The following is a 15,745-nucleotide window of genomic DNA, read 5'->3' as shown; positions in this document are numbered from 1 at the left end:
GAAGAAAGATTGGAGGCAGGAGCAGATGGTGACTGGGGGTGGGGTGGAGAGTTTGTGGGTGAAAAACTGTCACAGCTCAAAGTGAAATTAAAACTGTCACAGCTCAAAGTGAAAGTATAATGTGTTCTGCTATGCAGACACAAGCCGTTTTAGAAGAACGTATGATATGAATGACGTATAGTGTATGCAGACTGCTAATGTAATATCTTTTGCATTGTTGCTGCGCTTTCTCACTGCCCTTCCTTTCCCCTCTTGTCCTCACAGTGCTACGGAGTGTGCTCCCTGGGACTGGAGAAGCTCCCGTATCTCGTGACAGCCTACGGCTTGTCTGCTTCTATCTCTTCTTCTCTTGCTCTCACTTTTCTCCGCCTCCCACGGCAGGTCCCGATAGCAGGCGGGGCCATACTGCACGCTTGCATCCTGATTGGTCTGTTTTTCTGGAGTCCAACCCCCAAAGAACAATCGCAGAGTTCTGTGCTGTACCTGGTGGCTGTGCTGTGGGGTATAGGCAGTGCCCTGAACAAGACTGGGCTCAGCAGTGAGTATTGTGGGATTGGGCACAGCAGGTGTAGAGAAAGCATCTCCTGCTTCTGGGTTGTTAGGTCGACGGTGGAACAACAAGTCACAGAAAGCCTTCTCATCAGGCAGATACTTGGAGAACCACAAGTCCCAACATGCATTAAAGGGTCCACTGGGACTTGAAGTCCCGCAGCATGACCAATGTAAAAAAACACCCACACACACCCAGAGAGCAGTAGAACTTTAATAACATACATGCATACACACATTCACACATGCATGCAAACATTGATACTCCCCTTGCCACACGCTCCCCTGCAAATCGGCCTCTTGTCCAGTAGTTCTTTTTTTTTTTTTTAAATGCTCTTTGCAAACTTGAAGACTCCAGACTTGAAGAACCACATCTGTGTATAGTAAGACGAGGCTCTTTACCAATACTGAGGGAAATCCCAGTGACATCAGTCCTGATTGGTTGAGGGGAGTCCCAATGACTGACGTCACTGGGATTTTCCTCAGTATCGGGGAAGAGCCACGTCAGAAAGGCACCCACCACCCAGACTTCAGCCCTAGATGGGGGGTCCCCACTTCCCCATGGACCCTGTCCAGTGCTTACCAGCCAGCCAGGGTGTTAATGTGATGGCCAGGGGACCTTGTATTACACCGCTGGCTGTTGGAGACCAGTACTGATTCCAAAATATGGAGGACCCCAGTTAATCCCCTCCCCGCTTTTAAGAAACAGGGACCATCTTAAAGAGTCCAAGGCTGGTTATGCTGTGGAAGGGGAATTATTAAATATTACCAAATAATCGAACACTCCCATTACTTAAAAAAAATAGCACATTTACTAATACAGATGCCAGCTTTAATGACTTAAAGTGAGTAAAGTTTGAATTGTCAGGTAATGAAAGCAGAAAATTGATCCTTGTGTAGGTCCCGCATGGACCATTGGACCATTGTATTGATCACTTGTTTCCCTCCCAGTTATTATAGGCATGTTTTATGAGGACAAAGAACGCCAAGACTTTGTTTTTACCATATACCATTGGCTGCAAGCAATTGCCATATTTATTGTATATCTATGGTCTGGATTGCCCATGATGGTAAGAAAATGGCAAAAATAAATACTCGCTGTATAACTACGTTAAACCACTTCCTTCATGGTTGATAGAGGCCTATCTCCTTACCTCTTTCCTTGCAGGCCAAACTAGGGATCATGCTGGCTTCTGCTCTCATCTCTGTCCTCTCCTACCTATGGATGGAGCACAAGATCAGCTGCAAGGAGCCGCACCGCGTCCCCAAGATTCCAGCACCGCGCCACAAGGTGAAAGGTTACCGCTACCTAGAAGAAGACAACTCCGACGAGTCTGAATCCGAAGGAGATGAAAGTGCCAAAGAGGAGAGTGAGAAATCGGGAAGTGAGGAAGAAGATAACGAGAGAGAGCAGCCGGTCCGGGAGCGGAGGCGGCCCAGGAAGCATATGGTCTATGAGCAGGCGGTGGAGGAGGAGGAGTGACCTGGCCACACAATCTCTGTCCATCCGTCCTGTACCCCTGTGGTGTCAGCTTACTAGCCTTGGATGGAGATAAAGTGGGAGGAGATGAAGCACCAGCCAATCAGCTCCTAGCTGCCATGCTATAGGCTGTGTTTTCAAAATGACAGGAACTGATTGGTTGGAAGTTCTGGTGTATTCGTCTATAAAAGGGATTCTAGCTATAAAACCACTAGTCGCAACTTTAAAACTAATTAGCGATAAAGCAGTCACTGCCCGAGAAGGATTTTCTGTTTTGACACAGATTTATTTTTCTACCCCTATCCCTCAAAATGTCCCATGATACTAACAAAAAATATGTCAAACTAGCGCTTCACCATACACAACACAGGAACAGAGCCCCTAGTGGCCAAATTGTGGATCAAACCTTTGCGGCACTTTGCTACAAAAATAACATCATATTTTAGGCCTGTTTAGTAAGAATAGCTTGCCAAATCATAATGTTATTTCAGAATAATTAAATTTCTGGGTAAGGTCCGCTGGAACGGAGAGGGGGAGGGGATTCTACCCTTGCCCCTCCTCTTCCCCCTTCCCGCTCTCCCCTCCCCTTTAAAAACAAAATGGCACTCTTTGACTTGTTTGTTTTGTTTGCAATGTCAGTTTCTTTGTTATTTGGCTTTTTTCTATTAATACTGTGGTTTATATGGAGTTGTTGGTCCAACATTGTACGCATTGCCTATTACCACTTGTGTGCTAGCATACCTTTTGTATTTGCCTTTATTATGGTTATTGTTATAATATAATATGTGACTATTTTTGTAGACTTTTCTGTCTGTATACACTGGTGTATTTGCACTGTTGAATAAGACACGTTAAAAATAAATAAAATCGGAATAAATTTCCTTAAATGCACAATGCTTTCTGAAGACCCCACAACCCCAGTGGTATCATGGCTACCAGGCAGCAGCAGCAGCAGCAGAAGCTGTACCAGCTTTTCTCAACCTAGTATAAATACTAGAGGTTCATTAGGCCACGCCCCCTGAAAAGTACCTGGGCCCAGACAGGCTCTATGCTGCCCGGCTGGGAAATGTTGTGTTGTTAAAGGCACACAAAAAGTACATTAGTTTAACAGAAAACTATGTCAATGCTGCCTCTGAAACAGAGCGGTCTTAGACATTGGCCTATATGGTCTTTATGGAAGATACCACATAAGCATGGAGGAGTAGGAACCAAAAAGGGTTGTGGTCAATGTTCAGTAAAAAAAAGCATTACACAGATCTTACCAAAACAGTAAGCACACTTTATTATTCATCGACGGGGAGATGATTATGCTGATTATTTCGTACAGGCCATACGCATTCAAAATTGATAAAACGGATAATCCCCTTCCATCAGCCCTTTTGGCCCCCTGTACCTGATCCTCACCCTCCCAGAGTCCCTTTTGACACTTACCCCGGCGTCGCTGGGCTGGTTGCGGAGCCGGGCGGTGCCCTGGGGTGCCGCTGCGGGTTGCGGCCTGGTCCCAGTTGAGGCCGGGGCCTCGATTTGCGGAGACGCCGAGCGCACACACACGGCCGTGCGGAGGGCGCGGAGGAGGAGAGGAGAACGGCGCGCCGCCGTCCACGGCGCCTGGAGACCGCACAGCGACGCACTCGGTGGCCTGGTCGGGAGGAGGGCAGAGCCGGCGAAGCGCAGAGGACGCGCGGCCTGCTACCACAGCCGCGGCCTACCGCAACGGCCGGAGACGGGACCCGACACTACAGTGCCTCAGACGCCGGCCCCAGGACCAGAGGTGAGCACGGTGCACCCGCATAGGGGGTTGTGGGGGCCAAGAGACCACCCCTACGGCGCCAGCAGTAGGCCACGCACATCACAGAGGCCTCCGGACAGAATCACTAGTGCTCTGGGCATCTAAAAGCCAGGTAGCACTTAAAGAGCCCCCCCACCGTGCACCTCCTCATTCCCACAGCGTCAGTCCCCCTTGGGGGAACCACAGGGGCACTTGCTGAACAGGCTGGGCCCAACACCTGCACTAGGGGAGCCTCTTTCCAGGGTGAAGACAAGTGCATCACAGCCTCAGGGGCACAGTAGCCCATTACTTGACCTCCTTATTGACCACTTGGGGGTAATTGAGAGACACTTACTGTTGGCTGCAGGGAGGCTAGGTCTGGCTGCACAGGAACAGTGACCAAATATTCCCCAAGAGACTGTCACTTGCAAGTGAAATAAGGAGGATTACTGGTCCTGCGACTCCATCTAGTGGTTGCTCAGTGAAATTCACCTGATTTCTATTTTCCATCTCCTATTCAAAAAGCTGCATATATCCCTCCTGGCTTGAGCAACTTCTATACTGCTCCCCACCGGCCCCGAGGCTCTCACCTGTTACTCTCCCCATAAGTCTGGGGGGTTCGCCCTATGAGAACCCGTTGAAAGATATGTGATATGTGACTCTTGCCATGACCTTTCGCCCCTAATCACCCGCTTATTATGGGGTGACGCAGCAGATGCATTCACACCGGGCACAATGAACATCTTTTGGTAAAGAAACTGCCTCTACACGCCGCAACAAGCCTAGTCTAGACGGCCTAGCCTAGTTACTGACCTAATGGGGAAAGCTAAGAAATCCCTACAACCATCAGCGTCTAAACCGACATCTGACTCCCAAGTGAAGCCAAACTTATTCAGATACCTCACACAGACTGCGGGCACTAGCTCTGAGGAACCACAGTCCTTCTCGGACGGCTCCCAGTCCCCAAGGGATCCATTGAGGATGGACGCTTCGCAGAGCCCCTCCGCCACTCCTCAGCCCGAGGTCTCATTAACTGAAGTTCTGGCGTATCTCCGTACCCTCCCTACTAAGGCAGACCTTCCCTCAAAACAAGACTTCCATGTGCTGGAGGAATCTCTCCGAGACACCATTAAAGTAGAGGTTGCCGCCATTCAGGCAGAAGTGAAGCAGACGACACAGAGAGTCTCTGAGCTGGAAGATCAAGCTGAGGAGGTCAGTAGCTTCAACGAGAGACTACATGACACCCTGACAGCCCAAGCACAAGAACTGATTGCGCTGCAACGCAGAATAGATGACCTGGACAACAGAGGGAGGAGAAATAACTTGCGGATAAGAGGTCTGACAGAAGACATTCAAGGCCCAGGGATAATAGATGCCCTTACCAAAGTCTTCAATGAGATCACGGGAGCCCCGCCAGACAATGTCATCATCTTCGACCGTGCGCACCGGGCTCTGAGACCAAGGGGCCCACAAGCAGACAGACCCAGGGACATTGTTTGCAGACTGCACTACCACAAGGAGAGAGAAGATATTCTGGCGAAAGCCCGTCAGCTAGAGGAGGTCGAGTTCAATGGAGATAGAATTCAGATACTACCTGACCTTTCCTGGAGCACTCTCCAACAGAGACGCCTTCTACGTCCTCTGACAGATCTGCTAAAGCAGAACAACATTAGATTTCAATGGGGATTCCCATTGAGTATTCAAGCGACAAGGGGAGGAAAGCAGGCAGTTCTCCAATCACCGGCAGACCTAGACGCCTTCTGCAAAATGCTTGAGATTCCCAGACCCCAGCTTACGGAGTGGCAACAACTAACAGAGCGCCTCGTCCCCCCCCGACCACCGAAACTACGCGATGGTTGGCAGAAAGTGGGGAAGAAGAAGAACTCGGCGACCCCCGCCCCTGTAACCGGAACCTGATGAGGTACACATTTAACTAGTTCAAAAAAAAAAAAAGGGTGATGACTTTGCCCAAATTTGCCCCGGAGGTCGCGAGACTTTACACGGACATACTCCACTAGAAATAGTATGTGGTTAGATAGATACGGGCCCCCGGGGACAGAACCCTTCAGGCATTTGGACACTCTTATTAATCCTACGTGGTGGCCTATTAGAGGCCCATGATTGGCTTGATGGACGTTTGCAGGCTTAACTTGAAGAAAAGGTGGGCAGTTTCCCAAAATGTTATTTTAACTTCTAACTCAGTCTTTGATGTTATAGCTTAGGCTAAAAAAAACCCACGCCCGGTGGGGATCATCTGTGCGGGCCCCAGTTTGGGTGGACCGCATTGCTCTTGGGCAGGGACGCCAACTGGCGACCTCTGCTCAACAGCGGTTTGCTGTTTTGAAATGATTCAGATAAGTTTTGTTATGATCTTGAATTGTTGTTCTTATGTTTTCTCCCCCCCAAACCCCCCCTATTGGCCCCTTCCCTCCCCTTGCTCTTTTACCCCCCCCCCCCATCTTAGGGATCTTTCAGCTGACCCTCATTTAGACACCGCTGCAGTGGGTGGCGACGCAAAGACACCTATAGGACATCACCTATGTCGTCAAATAACAATGTAAACCTCACTTTTTGTTCATTTAACGTAAAAGGGCTTAATATCCCAGAGAAACGTTCCTCATTGCTGAGAGACTTAAGATCCAAGAGAGTCGATATTGCATTCCTACAGGAAACACACTTTAAGGAGGGAGCCTCCCCCAAATTAACTAGCTTCTACTTCCCCTTACATTTCTCCAGCAATTGCTCCTCGGCCAAAACATTAGGGGTTTCGTTTTTAATTTCCCGCAGACTGCACTTGACTGACATCTCTCACCACTCACTGGAGGAAGGCAGGTGCCAACTTCTTAAATGCACAATTCTCTCCCAAAGATACACGCTAGTGAACGTATACGGCCCTAATACCAGACAAAAACAATTTCTGAACAGAATTCTTAATCTGATAGAGCCCCATAGAGAAGGATGCTTAATAGTCGGAGGAGACTTTAATTGGGCCCCAGACCCCCTAATCGACTGTCATCCTACCCCTAAAACTTCTAGATTACGAGACCACCGCAGAATCAAACAGTTGCTGCATGACCACCAACTATTAGACACCTGGCGAGTCTTTCATCCTACGGACAGGGATTACACCTTTTTCTCTGCCCCCCACACATCCTATTCCAGAATAGACTATTTCCTGATAGATCACCAGGCCCTACAGAGGTTCTCTAAAAACGAAATAGGCCAGATTACCTGGTCAGACCATGCCCCAGTATACATTTCGTTAGACACCTCCATGCCCCGACCACGCCCATGGACGTGGCGGTTCAATGAGCTCCTCCTCTCAGATATTAAATACAAGCAAGAGCTGGAAACATGTATTGCAGACTATATAGCGAATAATGAGAATAAAGGAACATCCCCAATAACAGTATGGGAAGCGCATAAGTGCGTACTTAGGGGGAAATGCATTCAATTAGGCTCTCAGATGAAAAAAGAAAGGGAAGCAGAGAAAACGAGGCTGATTACGAGGATCGCGGCCTTAGAAGGGACTCATAAGTCTACCCTGTCCCCTGAAACTCTTAGTGAACTAACTGAGGTGAGGTCACAACTAGCTAAACTAATGAATGACAAGACAAAATTAGAAATGCGCAGATGCAGGCACAGGTATTATCAGTGGGGAAACAAGACTGGGACCTTATTGGCAAGGGCCTTGAGGGAGCAGCGCTCGCAGACATATGTCCGAACTGTTCAGGGGAGAGACGGCACCCATGCACACTCCTTCTCTCAAATAGCCAAGGCCTTTGAGGAATACTACTCGGGACTATACAATTTAAAGCACGGGGCGACTCTGACAGATAGATCCCTGATGAGACAACAAATACAAAAATACTTGCAGTCAGTTCAATACCCCAGGATTGGAGAGGAGGACCTTTGTCGCCTGGAACAGCCTTTCACGCTACAGGAGCTAGAAAAGGCACTGTCAAACACACCTTCTGGGAAGAGCCCGGGCCCGGACGGCTTCCCAATAACTTACTATAAATCCTTCCGCTCCGCCTTAATGCCCCTCTTTCTAAGGGCCTGCAATGCTGTTTCGGGAGACAGAGCATTCTCATCACAATCACTAGAGGCCCATATCTCAATAATCCCAAAAGAAGGGAAGGATCCTGCACAGTGTGCAAGCTATAGGCCCATTTCCCTTTTGAATACGGACTTAAAACTATACGCCAAACTCATTGCAAATAGGCTAGGCCCTCTCCTCCCCGGACTGGTAAACGAGGACCAGGTGGGTTTTATACCAGGCAGGGAGGCAAAAGACAACACAACGAAGGTCGTAGACCTAATCCATTTTGCCAAACAGACTGATGCCCACTTGGTCCTCCTGTCAACGGACGCGGAGAAGGCCTTTGACAGGATTGACTGGACGTTTATGACAACACTACTAGAACATATAGGAATTGGTCAGGTATGCCTTCACCGCATCCTTGCACTGTATAGCTTTCCTTCAGCTCGAGTACGAGTAAATGGTACACTGTCATCTCCCTTTGATATTCGAAACGGCACACGACAGGGTTGCCCATTGTCCCCGCTTATATTTGTACTATGCATGGAGGCATTAGCCAGGTCAATACGTGCGAATAACAATATTAGGGGAGTTCAGATTGGGAAACGGGAACATAAGCTAGCCTTATATGCAGACGATTTAATGGCCACGGTAACAAATCCCATCACCTCCCTTCCCTCGATTTTGGAAGAGTTTGAGAAATTCTCGCTCCTTTCAAACTTTAAAATAAATTTTTCCAAGTCCATTGCTTTAAATATCTCTGCCCCTATCCCGGTAATCGAATCCCTGAAAGTAGCTTTCCCATTCCAATGGCACCCGACGAGGGTCAGATACTTAGGAGTCACCCTATCTAACAATACCTCAGACCTCTTCAAACTCAATTATCTCCCTCTGTTAAATACCTTAAAAGCCCTAGTTGAGAAATGGAAGGCCCTGAAGCTATCTTGGTTAGGCAGAATTAATACTATAAAAATGACTTTTCTTCCTAAACTCCTGTACATACTGCAGGCCCTCCCGATATCAGTTCCCCCTTCCTTCTTTAGGGAGCTTCAAAAACTTGCAGGTAGCTTAGTATGGAAGGATCGCAGGCCTAGACTAGCACAGAGAACTCTTATTCAGAGCAAGGAGAAAGGAGGACTACAACTCCCACACTTCCAAAGCTATTACCACGCAGTCCATTTGACCAGGATAGTTGAGATGTCTAGAGTGTCGCAATACAAACTCTGGCCGGCTATAGAGGGACACTCTGTAGGAGTCTCGCCTAGAGTGATTCCATGGCTCCGCAACTCCCCACACACTGACCATCCCACTATGGGCCCGACGATAGCATGTTGGAGGAAACTTAGACATATGGATTTCTTCGATGCTGGAGTATCTTTACTCACGCCCGTAGTAAATAATCCGGAATTCCAACCGGGGTATATATTACGAGACCTACCAAAACGCTGCTCGGCAGATGTGACATTCCTGGGTAGCTGGGTTGAAAGTTCAGGCCTACGCTCATTTTCAGAATTACATCAGGTCATGGGAATGCCCAACATGTACTTCTGGTTCTATCTCCAAGTTCGGCACTTTATAGCCTCTCTTCCCAGGAGAAGGCGTAGCTGGGAACCCACTGCGTTTGAAAGGTTTATGCTTTCAGAAGAGGCTCCTAGGGGCTTGATCTCACACCTATACCAAGTATGTCTGGGCTCCCTCGCTGACTCAATCCCTCCTTACACGAAGGCATGGGAGAAAGAACTGGGTAGGAAACTCACCGAAAAACAGTGGGGACAATCATTTAAATATGTATTTGCCTCCTCGTCGTCAATTCAGACGCTGGAGACGCAATACAAGATTTTATCAAGATGGTATAGATGCCCCTCAATACTACACAAAATGAATAAGAGTCTGCCTAATCTCTGCTGGAGATGTGGGCAACTACCAGGCACACCGCTACACATTTGGTGGTCGTGCGGGGAAATTCAGAAATATTGGCGGGTAGTGCATGAGATTACGGAGAAAGTCACAGGGCAACCGCTACCCTACACTCCAGAATTTTGGTTGTTAAACTTGATGGAAATACCCATCTCAAAATACAAGAGATCTCTGCTTAGCCACATGATGAACGCTGCCAGAGCCGTGATACCTTGCTTCTGGAGAACCACAACCATTCCCCCCATCTCCCAATGGTTTCGTAGAATAGATCTATACATGTCTATGGAAGATATATCATCGTTCCTGAACAACGCCCCACAAAACTTTACAGCTATCTGGTACAGTTGGGTAACTTTTAAGGATGAGAGAGAATTTAAACAACATATGGTAAAGTAATGGAGTGTTGCCGAATAAGGGTCCCGCACTCCCGCCCCCCCCCCCCCCTTCACCCCCCCTCCCTCTCTCCTCTTCCCTCCCTTTTTGTTTGTTTGTTTCCTTATCTTCTTTTTCCTTTTCCTTTTTTATATGACTTCTTCCCCACCACCTATACAAATTTCTCATTTAAACTAGTTCCCTAATACTTTGCTGTTCCTGATGACACAGTAGCATGCAGTTAGTGGAAGGTCCTAGGCAGAGGAGCAGCTAATAACCCCATTGTAATACTGGATCTCTTTCACCTAACATGTTTAACGTAACGTGATAACTTCATGTTTGATTGTTTCCGTTCGCATTTTATTTTGTATGCGCTGTATTGGCAAACCTGTATCCCTGTTCATGATACACGAGGAACAATGTTTTTCATATTCTTGTATCACTACTTTGGAACTAATAAAATTTGATTGAAAAAAAAAAAAAAAAAAAAAAAAATTGATAAAACGGAGAGTACTAAACAGCCAACCAATCACCTCCTACCTGACATTTTTCAAACACAGTCTGTGACATGGCAGGTAGGAGCTGATTGGCTGGCTGTTTATCACTCTCCATTTTATCACTTTTGAAGCTTGATACATCTGGCCCTAGGAGAGAGATAAAGTGGAGAAGTTGCCCATGGTAACCGAACAGCTTCTAACTGCTATTTATCTTGGTCTATTGGGTAAATTTACTAAGAGGGGGGGGAGTTCTTTTGAACATGGGATGTTGCCAATAGCAACTAACATATTCCTGCTCCTCGACCCTAACCAGGACCCATCTTAACGCATAGGCACATTGGGCAGCTGCCCAGAGACCCACAATTCTCAGGCCTTCCAGCAGGGGGTGGGTGGGGTCACACAATTAGAGTGGCCAGACAGCATAAACAACCTTCTTCCCAGACTGCAGCCAGACAGTGAATTGTTTTCAGCACTCTGATTGGTCGATGGCTGGTACTATCCACCAATCAGAGTTGCAACCGCCTTTCACTGTTTGGAAGCATTTTGAGAGACGGCCTCTTCCACCTCTGGGTCTATACTCCCTGTGTTATTTCCTACCTCATGTGAATCGGGGCAGGAAAAAAAAAACACAAATACATTTAATAACTTAAACTGAGGGGGTGATTCAGCTTGGTTCAATAAGCAGCATTAATATGCGGAACCCCACCATTGGTCCCCGGCGCGAATACGCTGGGGACCGATGAAAGCTGAATCTCCCCCTTAAGAAAAAAAACTAAAAATAAATAAAAGATAAAAAAAAAGAAACGTTTACCTCACATAAGTAACGTCCACAAATCGGTAACATCTAGATTATCTGCGTAATTGTTTTAAAATCATTTTCAGTTAACAACCATTTTAAAATGCTTCTAGGTTTTATTAAGATAATAGTGCGCAAAACATCTTCCGAATCTATCGCAGTATTTGTAAATGTGAAAACTTACTTTCATATGGTTTCATAAAAATATATATACAAGATTTGGAATTATTTCGGTACAGGTGAATTCTCTCAGATATTTATCCCGAATCTGCCACAATTTTACTGAAAATAAGTATTTTTTTTAAAAATAATATATTTATTGCGTTAAAAATGGACATGTACTAAACGATAGCTATGCATGTCCGACCGATTGTTCTGACTGATTATCGTTGAACCTGAACGATAATCGTTTACAGCCTGTAATCGGCTTAAAAAGAGTCTGGATCATTTTGATTGGTTGTCAGAGGTGTCCGATCCACCTGGCTGTAGGCCCTGAATTTACATTTCTATGGATTATCAGGCTGTGGCTCCTCCCCTTGTCCGTGTCTGCCATGCTGTCTTACTAAGGCGTATGGTCAGCTGCAGTTATTTCACTTCTGCCTAGGGAACATTTATAGAGGACCAGGGCCACTGGTGGTGCGCAGAGGAGGTACAGATATATGGACCTTCTCAGCCTCTATGAACGCAATCTTCTTCTCGTAGTAAGCTGCCTCGTTAATGAATACAGGATAAATAGGACGTCCACCAGTGTAAGGAATGGTTTTTCCATCAAAGTCCATAAAAGCGGGTTCCCCGGGTTGGAGAAGAGAAAAATCTCGATCCTGAGGATGGAAGAGATGAGAGAGATCGGAGAGTCTCGGCAAGTGATAATTTCTTCAGCAATAAACATAATTATCATGTCACAGTAACCTAGATATGTTGGTGAGGATTGTTCTAAATAGACAATAGTAACAGTTTGTTGTCTAACTTTTGTGGATTTGGACTGTCCAACCATTGGTGGTCAAACCGTTTCTCAAGATCTACCATGTTTTCCAGGCAACCGGTGGATCTGTAGAATGGGCCCATTAGGAACAAATGCAGCAAAGGTTTGGAAATGTTACTGTTAGAAATGGCTGTACCTGTGCACCAGCTAGGTGGTCTGGAAAACATGGACTGTTGGTCGATCTCTAGGACTGGTTTGGCCAAAGCTGTTCTAAAACTTGTTTCAATGTACGAGACTTTCCCATGCTTTTGGGGCCTAGTAGACAACCAATCCACAAGACCCCTGACAGGGCCATGTGGACAGCTGATTCATCATAACCCTTACAATAATTGTCAGATATGGTGACTTACTGTGATAATAAAATCAGGAAAGCTGGAGGAATTGTTTGCACCCTTTATTATTGCAACTTCAGCCCACTTTTACAAAAGGTATATCTACCTGTAAGGAAGGATGTACAAATGCAGATATGTCTCCGTCAGGTGACCGAGGAAAGTCTACATGTCCGATGCGCTGGAAAACGTCAACTTCAAACGCCGGAATCTCTGTTCCTGAGAGACAGAGAATGTGACGGCAGAAAATAACCTGCAGCGACATCTGGTCGGCCATTTTGTCTTGTTGTTGCCCCACCCTTGGCATGCAGACAGATAGATGCTGGAGACCTGAGTCCTATCCTGTAGCCTGTCCTGAAGCTACCAATCGCCAAACAAGGCTTATCCGCCAGTTTATAGCTTCACTCGGCTGCTACCTGCCAGCTTGCTCCCTTATTTTGCTATTGTATTAAAATAAGGGTTGCCGACTCTCCCGGAATGGCAGGGAGTCTCCCGAAAATCGGGACCCCCTCGCCGGCCCCCCGGAAGAGTGGGCAACCCTCCCGGATTCAGGGGGGACCCTCCCCCCTGCGCCCCGGAATGCCGCAATCCTCGGGTCTCAGAGGAGGGGGCGGAGCTAAAATGTCACAATCGTGCCATTTTAGCCCCGCCCCCTCCACAGAGATTCGTGAATTCGGCAGTTTGTCATCATGGGGGTGGGGCTTAGTGACGTCACACTTAAGTCCCGCTCCCTGAGCGGCTGCTGGAACTCTCCTGTCCGGGCTTCTCCCGGAGAGGAGAATTATAAAGTCAGCAACCCTGACTAAAATATGCAATAATGTATGTGTACCAAATGCAATGTAGAACCATTATCATTAACATTATCTAATTACCCTTGCAAGGTAAATTTTACTACATTTTGCTAATATTTTACCTAATGCTCATGTGCGATCCAGGAAGGGATCCTTAGGATCCTTCTTTAGGTGCTTTTTTGATCTGTAGCATGGAAATACATGTTATATTGTTTAGAATGCGGAAACAGCTTCCAGGAAACTCCTACATGTTATATACATTAAACAAAATAAAATTGGGGGAATTGGCCTATGTTTACTAAACTTTTGCTGCAACAAAATGGCCGCCATCATGTGTTCAATATTTTTTTTTTTTTAGGTTTGTAGTGAACGAACCTTAGCTATGCTGTAGCTTTATAGTTTATGTGACTGCAGAAGAGAAGCAAAGGCCATAAAAGTAAGTTACAATTGTTAACTTATGTCTTTTTTAAATTGTACTTTAATTCTGTATGCTCCCATATAATCATATGATACGTACTTCTCCATTTTGCCGTAGCCTAATAGTACCTATGCTTAGCTTAATGGTTGACTGCTGAACTGCTATTATTTTATTGTTAGACTGCTTAACATATTAAGAAAGAGAGACGGCACCAATCGCACCGGAAAGTGTCTCATATAGATAGGAGTCCCCTCAAGTTATAATGGGTGTACAATACACTATTTTCAGGAGGGTGTGCTGCCACTGGACATTAAATATATAACAGAAAAAAAAACACAGGAAGATTGTCTCTGTGTGGCGTACCAAAGGATATGGAATAATAAAAATTTATTATAAGCAAAATAAAAAACACAAAAAACATTAGCATGAGACACAGACTTGTGATAAAAATGGGATACAAGTATCCCTACAACGTGGGGCCCCGATGTCCCGTGAATATTGTAATTATTGGTGTAATGATCTGATAGGATTGTGTTTGTACTCGGTTCCGTTAGGCAAATAGGACAGTGGAAATCGGTGATCCTGACGAAGCTCCCCAGCGAAGTGTGCACTGACCACACACCTCGTGTGTGTGCCCCCCTGTCCCCCCTCCCCAATTAATGTATTTTGATCTGTTTAGATAGGAGATACTGATGGAGACAGACCGCAGTCTGCTCCAAGTCCCGTGGCACAGCGGTCCTGCTTATACTTCTAAACTGCATACACACCTGGAGTTTCTCACTTATCAATACTATTTTATTTAAATAATATCAGGCTGCATGCGCCTCCAGATAATTATATAGCGCAGTGAGCAATCTGATACCAGTAGCTATCGCAGCTTCATGGGCTCATTAGTATTATAAATAATCTAAAACCAAGCGATTTCCATTGTCCAATTTGCCTAACGGAACCGAGTGCAAACACAATCCTATCAGATCATTACACCAATAATTACAATATTCACGGGACATCGGGGCCCCACGTTGTAGGATACTTGTATCCCATTTTTATCACAAGTCTGTGTCTCATGTTAATGTTGTTTATATTTTTTATTTCACTGCTTTTTAATAAAATTCAATAAAAGTTCATTTTTTATTATTCAATGTCCTTTGGTGCGCCACACAGAGACATTCTTCCTGTGGTTTTTCTGCTTAACATATTACATTGTATAGTAGGACCACTTAATGGTAGTTGGTGGTCCAGCAATGCACAATCACCCTCTCTAGGGCCCCTAGGAGAATGCGCGGGGAGAGTGCCTGCCTAGCGAAGCTCCGCCTCTGGTAACATTCCTATGCACACCAACCTTCCTGTATTTAAGTACAGTATGTTAAAAAGACAATAGACCTCTATAGCTCTTTAATACTGATACCAGAGAGCCATAGCATGAAGTAATTTTCAAGATAAATACTTGGGGTCTTTCTAATTTGTACCTTTATTTAGTTGGTTGATGAAGTCCAGAGTGACTTGAACAAGTGTTCTCATGTCCTGCAGCATGTCCGCCCGGGCAACACCTTGCGGTTGGGGACCCAGCTCAAAACCTGCAGTGACAGATGCTAAATAGCATGACCTATATCATATAACATATAACTATTATACAATTCTTAGGCCCATGTTCCAGAGCGGCCATTGTGCAAAGTTGAGATTATCTTCTCTCCCAGTTTTAGCTAAAATTTTGCATAATTTCACTTGGAGATGGTCCAAGTGCTCATCCGTGCCCTCCGTTGCCCATATGCTCTTCTGCTGCTGATGCCCATACGCCCTCCTG

General features: G+C 46.1%; 2 protein-coding genes across 5 annotated transcripts in view; one reads left to right on the top strand and one right to left on the bottom strand.

Moving 5' to 3' along the window:
• UNC93B1 (unc-93B1 regulator of TLR signaling) overlaps window positions 1-2,910 on the top strand; it is a 30,734-nt gene extending 27,824 nt beyond the window's left edge. For both annotated transcript variants that reach the window (XM_083145886.1, XM_083145887.1), the window contains exons 10-12: window positions 265-538; window positions 1,501-1,619; window positions 1,718-2,910. In XM_083145886.1, the coding sequence (XP_083002012.1) occupies window positions 265-538; window positions 1,501-1,619; window positions 1,718-2,032 (708 nt within the window). In that variant the 3' untranslated portion in view covers window positions 2,033-2,910. The remainder of the gene's footprint in view (window positions 1-264; window positions 539-1,500; window positions 1,620-1,717) is intronic.
• An 8,607-nt stretch (window positions 2,911-11,517) lies between these two features.
• Window positions 11,518-15,745, bottom strand: part of ACY3 (aminoacylase 3) — a 49,587-nt gene continuing 45,359 nt past the window's right edge. For all 3 annotated transcript variants that reach the window (XM_083145882.1, XM_083145883.1, XM_083145884.1), the window contains exons 5-7: window positions 15,411-15,518; window positions 12,842-12,951; window positions 11,518-12,242 (exon numbers count right to left, since the gene is read on the bottom strand). In XM_083145882.1, coding sequence (XP_083002008.1) covers window positions 12,033-12,242; window positions 12,842-12,951; window positions 15,411-15,518 — 428 coding nt within the window. In that variant the 3' untranslated portion in view covers window positions 11,518-12,032. The remainder of the gene's footprint in view (window positions 12,243-12,841; window positions 12,952-15,410; window positions 15,519-15,745) is intronic.

This window comes from Crinia signifera, chromosome 6 (genome assembly GCF_055691185.1).
Source record: "Crinia signifera chromosome 6, ASM5569118v1, whole genome shotgun sequence".
NCBI lineage: Eukaryota > Metazoa > Chordata > Amphibia > Anura > Myobatrachidae > Crinia > Crinia signifera.
This window is presented reverse-complemented; position numbering and strand designations above follow the sequence as displayed.